This window comes from Salmo salar, chromosome 12 (genome assembly GCF_965601325.2).
Source record: "Salmo salar chromosome 12, fSalSal1, whole genome shotgun sequence".
NCBI classification, from domain to species: Eukaryota; Metazoa; Chordata; class Actinopteri; order Salmoniformes; family Salmonidae; genus Salmo; species Salmo salar.
In genome coordinates, this window is record NC_138302.1 from 57,685,051 (window position 1) to 57,695,667 (window position 10,617).

Here is a 10,617-nt window from a genome sequence, read left to right on the forward strand (position 1 = left end):
TGTGATGGAGTGCTGCATCAGATGACCTGACCTCCACAATCACCCGACCTCAACCCAATTGAGATGGTTTGGGATGAGTTGGACCACAGAGTGAAGGCAAAGCAGCCAACAAGTGCTCAACATATGTGGGAACTGCTTCAAGACTGTTGAAAAGTCATTCCAGGTGAAGCTCATTGAGAGAATGCCAAGAGTGTGCAAAGCTGTCATCAAGGCAATGTTTGGCTACTTTGAAGAATCTAAAATCTCAAATATATTTTGATTTGTAACACTTTTTTTGGTTACTACATGATTCCATATGTGTTATGTCATAGTTTGTAGATGTAGAAAATAGTATAAATTAAGAAAAACCCTTGAATGAGTAGGTGTGTCCAAACTATGACTGGTACTGTACATAAGCTCACATATGTAAAATGTTTGTATTTTTACATGAAATTGAAGAGTGCTGTAATGTTTCAACCTGTTACCCGTGATTCATTGTGGAAACAAATCTTGCATGTCACAGCACTAAAGCACATACACTGTTATGTCCGCTTGTCACTTTTATTAGCTATGATTAAACTGCATATATCAAGCATTTAGTCAACGGTCCCTCTCCTCCCTGCAAATACAACCACAGACATATAAGAATGTGTCATAATCACTACAACTGTAGTTTAGCACTTTTCACTTGGTCTCGGAGAACTTCACATTGTTAGGGGGTCAAGTAATCTCACACAAGATGATGCTAACAGCCATAATGTTATTTTACTACCAGTTTACCAAGTCATTTCTAATTTAATATCATAGACAAATAAATAAAGCAACATTTTATATTTTCATTCCAACAAACCTGCATGTTTACCAGAAAACATGCCAAATGAAAAACTGTGCTCCCATAGTCATAGTAGCAGAGCAGTCAGAGTGTATGCTGTGGTTTACATTGCCGACACTTATCCTCAGATAATGGCCATTAGGAGAGTAATAAACTCCATGCCTTTGTCCAAAGTGCTGCATTATTATTACTTCCCGGATGTCTGCACATGGGATCATAGCCTTCAATCGGATTCACCTGGTCCGTCTTATGTCATGTAAAGAGCAGGTGTTCCTAATGTTTTGTACATCAGTGTAGATAGCACACTTTCTGTTTCCAGGATTCAGATGGACTCCGAATGAGGTCATGGTAGCTAATTCATTTATGTTACAGTTTAGAAGGAGGAGGCTTTTAGGGTGAAAAAATATATAATTCAATAGAATCATTATTATTATTACATGTTACCATATGCACAAATTGCACATATTTCAATCAAATCATTCCTAAAGAAACTAAAAAGTATTAATTAGCAGGTGATGATAATGTAATAAAGAAGTTTCAATGACATTTCAATGTAAATCCCAGTAATGAGGGTACCAACAAATATAGCTGTTTATGTGAACACTTATGCATGGTGGTATTGATTTCTCTCATTATAATCAACAAAGTCTAGTGGGAGAAATATGCTGTTTGTTTGCAGCCACAATGCAGCCCTGTACACAGCATAGTGCATCCCACAGGGACTGAAGTTGAGTGTTTTAATGAAGGGCGCACAATTTAAGGAAATTACAAATAGACACCAAAGTAACTGTTATGTTATGTAGATATTGCAAAAAAATATATATTTACATGATTAATATGAACTGTCATTCCTGTCACTGAACAATACAAGTCAATGTAATAAAAAAGAACAAACAAATGCAACACTGCAAGTTGTGCCATAATCCACAATGACAGTTTACATAAGGCTTTCATATTTATTGACAGACAGTTACTAAAGGTTGTTGCATATCTGTTTTCTATTACTGTAATCAGTAGTCTCAGCAGTAGTAAGGGATTTGTAAATGTTGTAATTTACAGTTGAAGTCAGAAGTTTACATACACCTTAGACAACTACATTTAAACTCAGTTTTTCACAATTCCTGACATTTAATCCTAGTAAAAATTCCCTGTCTTAGGTCAGTTAGGATCACCACTTTATTTTAAGACTGTGAAATGTCAGAATAATAGTAGAGAAAATGATTTATTTCAGCTTTAATTTCCTTAATCACATTCCCAGTGGGTCAGAAGTGTACATACACTCAATTAGTATTTGGTAGCATTGCCTTTAAATTGTTTAACTTGCGTCAAACATTTCAGGTAGCCTTCCACAAGCTTCCCACAATAAGTTGGGTGAATTTTGGCCCATTCCTCCTGACAGAGCTGGTGTAACAGAATCAGGTTTGAAGGCCTCCTTGCTCCTTGCTTTTCAGTTCTGCCCACAAGTTTTCTATGGAATTGAGGTCAGGGTGTTGTGATTGACACTCCAACACCTTGACTTTGTTGTCCTTAAGTCATTTTGCCTCAACTTTGGAAGTATGCTTGGGGTCATTGTCCATTTGGAAGACCCATTTGCAACCAAGCCTCTCCCTTTTTCCTCCAAACATAACGATGGTCATTATGGCCGAACAGTTGTATTTTTGTTTCATCAGACCAGAGGGCATTTCTCCAAAAAGTACGATCTTTGTCCCCATGTGCAGTTGCAAACAGTAGTATGGCTTTTTTATGGCCGTTTTGGAGCAGTGGCTTCTTCCTTGCTGAGTGGCCATTCAAGTTATGTCGATATAGGACTTGTTTTACTGTGGATATAGATACTTTCTTCCAGCATCTTCACAAGGTCCTTTGCTGTTGTTCTGGGATTGATTTGTACTTTTCGTACCAAGGTACGTTCATCTCTAGGAGACAGAACGCGTCTCCTTCCTGAGCGATATGATAGCTGCGTGGTCCCATGGTGTTTATACTTGTGTACTATTGTTTGTACAGATGAACGTGGTACCTTCAGGTGTTTGGAAATTGCTCCCAAGGATCAACCAGACTTGTGGAGGTCTACATTTTTTTTATGATGTCTTGGCTGATTTCTTTTCATTTCCCCATGATGTCAAGCAAAGATGTACTGAGTTTGAAGGTAGGCCTTGAAATGCATCCACAGGTACACCTCCAATTGATTCAAATTATGTCAATTAGCCTATCAGAAGCTTCTAAAGCCATGACGTCATTTTCTGGAATTTTCCAAGCTGTTTAAAGGCACAGTCAACTTAGTGTATGTAAACTTCTGACCCACTGGAATTGTGATACAGTGAATGATAAGTGAAATAATCTGTCTGTAAACAATTGTTGGAAAAATGACTTGTGTCATGAACAAAGTAGATGTCCTAACCGACTTGCCAAAACTATAGTTTGTTAACAAGAAATTTGTGGAGTGGTTGAAAAACCAGTTTTAATGACTCCAACCTAAGTGTATGTAAACTTCGGACTTCAACTGATATGACAAAGAAATAATCCCACTAAAGTGGTGTTCTAATGAAAGATAAAATAAAATACTGCTGACAACTTTATATATCTTACGTTGATTTTATTACGTATGTGAGTGCACATGCGTGGCAGAGCGCCAACAAAACTACAATTTTGCTGACATTAAATATCCAAGTAAACTTTGCTCCAAGGCATCTGCCAAAAACAGTTGGCAGTGACTTGACCAAATGAACCTAACAAACCACTGCTAGAAATTCATATCGTTATCATAAGAGATCAAAGTTGAAAAAGTACACTTTTTATATATATAATTCAGTACAGCTATGAACCTGCTGGATCAAAGACAATCAGATATGCCATAATACATTTGAGAAGTGTCAACAATTTTATTTTTGGGATGTTTTTTGACAGCTCGGGACACAGATAGCGTAATCTGAACAAATAATGGTCATTAATATTAAACTTGCCAACATAATGTCTAATTAATGTGTTATCACAATTCCAACCAATGGATAGTTGTGCCAATTATGATTAACATTTTTCTAAATGCCTGCAATGCACACCGAGTGTACAAAACATTACCATCACCTGCTCTTTCCATGACATAGACTGACCAGAGGAATCCAGGCAAAAGCTATGATTCCTTATTAATATTACCTGTTAAATCTACTTTAATCAGTGTAGATGAAGGGAAGGAGACAGGTTAAAGAAGGATGTTTAAGCCTTGAGACAATAAGACATGGAATGTGTACGTTTGCCATTCAGAGGGTGAATGGCAAGACAAAAGATTTAAGTGCCTTTGAACAGGGAAGGGTAGTAGTTGCCAGGTGCACCGGTTTGAGTGTGTCAAGAACTGCAACGCTGCTGGGTTTTTTGGACTCAACAGTTTCCCATGTGTATCAAGAATGGTCCAACACCCAAAGGACATCCAGCCAATTTGACAACTGTGGGAAGCATTGCAGTCATCATGGGCCAGCATCCCTGTGGAGCACTTTCGAAACATGTTGTAGAGTCCATGTACTGACGAATTGAGACTGTTCTGAGGGCAATAGGGGGTGCAACTCAATATTAGGAAGGTGTTCCTAATGTTTTGTAGACTCACTGTATAATCCCAGCTACAGTTTTTTTTAATACTGTACATAAATTTGTTTTGCAAATACAGAATGAACATTCTCACAGTGTATATGCTTCAAATTAATTACTTTGACATCAAAATCTCTACTAAAATGGGAAATGAACAGAAAAGCAACATTACCAATCTAACGTGCACTGTTGTTCATCTGTTTATGCTCAGGTTATGTGTCTTCTTATGTGTTTGGTGTCTTATCTGTCTTGTTTAGTGTTTCTGAGCTGATTACTGTACATTACCTGGCCGGTCATAAATTAATCGCCACCCCAGTCCGGACTCTTCTGTACTTATCTGATTGTGTTGCACATTTGATCAACCCCCCCCCTCCCATTTGGTTCCATGGGTGCCCACCCACCCGTGGGCCCACCCACCCCTGGATAAACTATATAAAAAGCCAGACTTAACTTCTCATCACTGACGGTTTCATCTGTGAAGTTCCCAAGGTAAGCTTAGAAGGAAATTCACTAGTCACAGCTGACAGTTTCCTTGGTCATTAGGACCAACTTGATTCATTGTATAATTGGATAAATGGGCCTTCGATGTTTGTTTTTTTGTTTTTTGTTTCAGTTGCTAGCAACTGTTGCTTTCAATGTCTTGGTCTGTATACCTTTAGTCTCTGTCTATTATTTGTATTGGACTCTGACAACAACTGATGCAATATAGCTATTCGAAAGGATTTAGTGTGAATCTAAGTACATTGCTATATTAATTTACTAAATAATTTAACTACATCAATGTAGTAATGAGAGTCAGTGAATGCACAAATTATTATTTAACTATTATTTCAATATTTCAATCTGTGGCACTTGTTTAGGACAGTACCCTGTGCAGTGCAGTGGGTAATGTTAATTTAATGGGGAAATGTGAGTGGTGGTAGTTTATTGTTGTTCTGTCTGTAGTGAGCAGGTAATGTTCAAAACCTTGCATCTGTTCCATGCTGGCATAACCCAGTGTAAATATCATGATAACAGGTCCAAGTATCATTGTTGAAAATATCTCTCTGTCTGTCTCTCACTCTCTCTCTTACTCTCTCTCTCTCTTACTCTCTCTCTCTCTCTTTCTCTCTTTGTCTCATAGCAAATAGTCAAGATGTCTAAGCTGACAATCTTAGCAGGTGACTATGACTCCATCATTTACATCAGGCACTATCACTGCCTTTTATCGTGTAATAAAATGATATGCTTTGATAAATGTTTTTGGGGCTATTTACATGGACATTTGCTTTACCTTTCAAAACTCTTTCTCTCTCGCTCTAGTCTTGTGCCTGGTGCTGTGCCAGTTGGGCGCTTCCACCTCAGTTTCCACCGCAGCTGCTGCTTCTCCCAAAATGGTGTGCTACTTCACCAACTGGTCTCAGTACAGACCAGACAAAGGGAAGTACAAGCCCGAGAATGTGGATGCCCACCTGTGCACTCACCTGATCTACGCTTTCTCCATCCTCAACCACCGCAATGAGCTGGTCACCTACGAGTGGAACGATGACGTCCTCTACAAGTCCTTCAACGCCTTGAAGAACAAGTAAATAGCTCGCTTATTATTAGTGTTGGTGTTGTAAATAGCTCACAACTTATTAGTGTTGGTGTTGAATGAGGAATTTAGTTTCTCAAGGGTCCAGGGATATTTCTTTGGTTTTATTAATCCCTCCTCTGAACTGGAGCTTGTTTTTAGCAGCCACTTGCAGAATTATCAATCTACTCATATACAAAATTGCTGAATAATCTCAACTCCTCCTCTCTTTGCCGTCTCTCTGCAGGAACCCTCATCTTAAGACTCTGCTGGCCGTCGGAGGATGGAACTTTGGTTCTTCCCAGTGAGTACCTCCCTTAGTCATGCTACAGGGCTATGAAAAGCACCATACATTTGGATTACTTAGATTTAGAGTATCTGCAACTGTACCTACTGTATCGTAGTGTTTGTGAGATAATCTCTGTAGCTGAATTTAGGTTCTCTGGAAGTGTGTTAACTATAGCTACTAGTGTACGTGAAATCACACAACTATCATGTTTTTCAGTGAAGATGCTGTTCCAAGTGCTTTTGACAGAAGACAACACGTTTGATCATGACTATCAGTACTGTATGAATACTGGTATCTGTACTAATTTACTTTTAGTACACTTTAGCAACAATATGGTGTATTATATTATGGCGTCATGATAAAACCTTGATCATCTTTTAGGTGTTCCATCATGCTGTGGTAGTAGAAAACTCTAAATTAACCCAGAACTAAAATTTTGCATAATCTGGTCATATGCTCGATTTATGTTTACCTAGTTTGTCCATGAGAGACTAGCAAGTACTATATCTGTGGAAGTAGTAAGGTAGTATTTAGAAACCATATGGTGTATTGTAATACAGCCTCATGATAAAACCGTCTTCCTCTCCTCAGGTTCTCCATCATGGTGAGTAATGCTGCCAACCGTCAGACATTCATCCAGTCGTCCATCAGCTTCCTGAGAACTCATGGTTTTGACGGTCTGGATCTGGATTGGGAGTACCCCGGGGCCCGAGGGAGCCCCCCGGAGGACAAGAAGAGGTTCACTCTGCTCTGCCAGGTGGGTGTGGCTCCTCCACTACAGTTATTACTCAATGATAGTAATGTAGATAGATAATGGTTTGGATGTATATAGTGCTTTTCTAAGCGTTCAAAGAGCTTTACAAAAGAAGAAAAACTCTCCTTATTCCCTAGCATACTATTCATATATTTTTCCCAGTTCCTATGGTTCCCCATAATAGGTCTCTACTGTGCATCCCCAACGCTCTTTGACCCATGATGTTTTGTGTGTGTGTGTGTGTATTTTACAGGAGCTCGTGGCAGCCTATGCAGCTGAGGCCAAGTCCACCGGCAATGCCCAGCTCATGCTGACCGCTGCCGTGTCCGCTGGAAAGGGAACCATCGATGCTGGATATGAGATTGCCGAGATTGCCAAGTGAGTCTGCCAGCCATTTTGAATAACAATGTTTCCTGAGGTCAATCAGTTTAAATAGCTATGGAGCTTTAGAAACAGTTTCCAGGTGCCATTTCTGTTCTCAGTGGTTATAGTTTGTGTGTGCGTCTCCAGGTCTCTGGACTTCATCAACGTGATGACCTACGACTTCCACGGAACTTGGGAGAGATTCACTGGACACAACAGCCCCCTGTATCGCGGTGCTCATGACGAGGGAGAGCTTATCTACTTCAACACTGTAAGGAAAAATAACACACAGACTGACAGAATCTTTATCAGTGTGTATAATGATACTATTGTAAACCCATAGTATGCAAGTAGTGCGTTTAAAACCCTTGTCATTCCATCTTTATAAAGGAAAATAGGTTTTAAACATCATACAGCTTTACTGATGTTATTTACTTATAACAGTGTGGTATAATCATGACATTTGCTACACATTTTCACCATGATAGAAAAAGTATAGTGCCACTTTACTGTGGTGTGCTATTCCACAGCACTGCTGAAGTACTTGCTACATTTCTCACTTCTCTCTCCATCCATCTCTCCAACCCTCTAACCCCCTCTTTCTCTCTCAGGACTACGCCATGAAGTACTGGAGAGACAATGGCACCCCAGTGGAGAAGCTGAACATGGGCTTCGCCACCTATGGTCGTACCTTCCGCCTGACATCATCTGACACCAGCGTTGGAGCACCAGCCAGTGGCCCTGCCTCCGCCGGGCCCTACACCCGCGAAGCTGGCTTCTGGGCCTACTATGAGGTGAGAGCCTGGCTGCTGGGGGCCAAAACATTCAACACCAAAATGTTAAGCAAAGTTAGAAATCAGTTTTTCATTGTTATTCCAAGAATGCTGTACAACGGAGACCTTTGCATGAGTTTTTCACGAAACAAACTCCCTTTCTGTGTGTTTTGTTCAGATCTGCACCTTCATAAATGACGCAACAGTTGAGATGATTGCAGACCAGATGGTTCCCTATGCCTACAAGGGCAATGAGTGGGTTGGATTTGACTCCAGGCAGAGCTATGAGACCAAGGTCATTTCCCCTAATCAGTTAACATAATATTGTAATTTAGATAAGAAGACATTTTTGCCCATAGTCATTAAAGTGGTCAACAAAAAGTCTGGTATGATACTTCTGTGGCATATCCTCTAAATATATTCACCCTCTCTATCTATGTCTATCTACCGCTGTCTTCTCATTCGATCTGCTGCACAGGTCCGCTACATGAAGGACAACAAGTTTGGCGGTGCCTTCGTGTGGGCCCTGGATCTTGATGACTTCGCCAACCAGTTCTGCGCTGAGGGCAACCACCCTTTGTTGGGACATCTGCGCAAACTTCTTGACATCGGTAAGTCTGAGGTTTTAGTGAAGGAGCAAACCTGATATTCAAAAACTAATGTGTAATCTGAAATGAATCAACTACTAGATCAGATTATCCCACTGTGTGATGGGCCACTATGATAAATCCAGTCAGATGAAATAATGTCCCGAAATGTCATCACTGTTTCATCACCTCAGCTCTGTCCTTCATGGTAAAACCCTCTCTTCTTTTATTTTTCCTTCCATCCAGAACTACCCCCTCTGCCCCCTACCACCACCCCCAAACCTGGCTCAGTCACCACCACCCGCCCCACCACCACCACTGTCACCACCCACGCCCCTGGGACAGGTTTCTGCAACGGAAAGCCTGATGGCATCTACGCCAACCCAGACGACATCACCACCTTCTACATGTGCGCCCATGGCCTCACCCACCTCAAAACCTGCAGCAACGGCTCGGTCTTCGACCCCAGCTCCAAGATCTGCGTGTGGCCTTAAGCGTGTTGTGAGGAAGTAAGGGTGTGAATTAGCATCGCTAATGCCAACGTTGTATTTACCAACTTTAAATTAGACTGCACTGCCCCTTTAATTTACTTTTTTTAAATATATATTTCCACAATATGAGGTCGAAATAACACTAGGACATTGTAAAATGTTATGATAATACCCTCTGATTATTCTGACCAATGACCAGTCATCTTTTATTTGCATATGTATCCTCCTCCTAGGGGTAAGACGGGTAAGCTCTAGAGTCTAGACCATGGAGATTCTACTAAATTAGTATTTTAGTTTCTAATTGTATGGTCTTGATGCTCCTATCCGCCAATCAGGGCTGTGTATGTAAATATATTTAAATTTGTATCAACACGCCCACATCACCAGACTGAGTAGTTCAAATGGAAAAGGAGGCACAGGGAAACAATATATTTAGTTATTTTATTAGATATTTTCATGAAACACACACAGTGATTTATTAGACATACAGTGAGGATTTGAAAATGCAATTAAAAAGACTGCATCGGGGATTTAAAGATGCTATATTAAGCTTTTTGGGTGACCCATCCAAATTCACATAGAACAGTGAGTTATAGATCTGTCATGCTCATCGAAAGCAAGTCTAAGAAGTGGTAGATCTGTTCTATGTGTGGTATTTCTTTGCTTCTAATGCTCAAGTTTAGTTTTTGCGTCTTTTACTTTCGGTTTTGTACACCAGCTTCATACACATGAGAATGTATTTCACAGTGGTTTAGATCGTACAATGATTCTCTACACTATACTTGCTTGTTTTGTCACATAAACTGAAATTAGGCAAACTATTAGAATTTTAGCAATCATGAAATGGTGGAGCGATTTTTGCATAGTGCATCTTTAAGTGTTACTGTGGTGCTAAAACATGTTGTGTGGGAAGGGAAGAATGCTCTGTGTTGACAGTAATTGAGATGCAATTTGTTTTGTAGATGTGAAAAGGATTTGTTTTGAATGAGCTCAAAAAATAAAAGATTCTGCCTTATCTTGTATTTTCCCTTTGTTTGACATGTTTAATACTTTTAATTCGTACACTAAAACATTTATTACCTTCTTGGTTTTGCATGACAAACACATTTGTGATACTTCTACAAACCCAGAGCCATATACTGTATCTCTATAGTCTTTATTCTACTTGAATATCTGTCTCTTTTCCCTTCTAATTAATGACTCCTCATCAAATGGCATTTGAAAATACACTGGTGATACAATATAGTATTCAAATGTTAAAAGCATTTTTGGAGACCCAGCCAAAACGGCCATGTATAAAAAGGGTTGGGGTTGGGTTACATAGTGGACAAAAAGTGTTACAGCCGGTCACGTGGTGAAGGACGAAGCATTAGTGGAAATCAAATGGTTTAAGGGAGAACTTGAGCAGATTATGTCAATGGTCT

At 39.8% G+C, this 10,617-nt stretch overlaps 1 protein-coding gene across 1 annotated transcript; it reads left to right on the forward strand.

Annotated features, from left to right (window-relative positions):
* Positions 1-4,747: 4,747 nt before the first annotated feature.
* Positions 4,748-10,208, forward strand: LOC106565093 (acidic mammalian chitinase). Its single transcript, XM_014131779.3, has 11 exons — positions 4,748-4,873; positions 5,508-5,544; positions 5,687-5,948; positions 6,184-6,240; positions 6,817-6,982; positions 7,233-7,357; positions 7,490-7,613; positions 7,954-8,136; positions 8,294-8,410; positions 8,594-8,726; positions 8,949-10,208. Exons 2-11 carry the CDS (start codon positions 5,520-5,522, stop codon positions 9,194-9,196), a joined length of 1,440 nt encoding a protein of 479 aa, XP_013987254.2. The 5' UTR covers positions 4,748-4,873; positions 5,508-5,519; the 3' UTR covers positions 9,197-10,208.
* The last annotated feature ends 409 nt before the right edge of the window (positions 10,209-10,617 follow it).

Bases quoted from the DNA above. Each gene is read 5' to 3' on its own strand.
- LOC106565093 (XM_014131779.3), top strand. From the start codon at position 5,520: ATGTCTAAGCTGACAATCTTAGCAG. The intron at 6,983-7,232 runs GTGGGTGTGGCT...TGTATTTTACAG, and splicing joins GGTTCACTCTGCTCTGCCAG to GAGCTCGTGGCAGCCTATGC. The intron at 8,411-8,593 runs GTCATTTCCCCT...TCTGCTGCACAG, and splicing joins GGCAGAGCTATGAGACCAAG to GTCCGCTACATGAAGGACAA.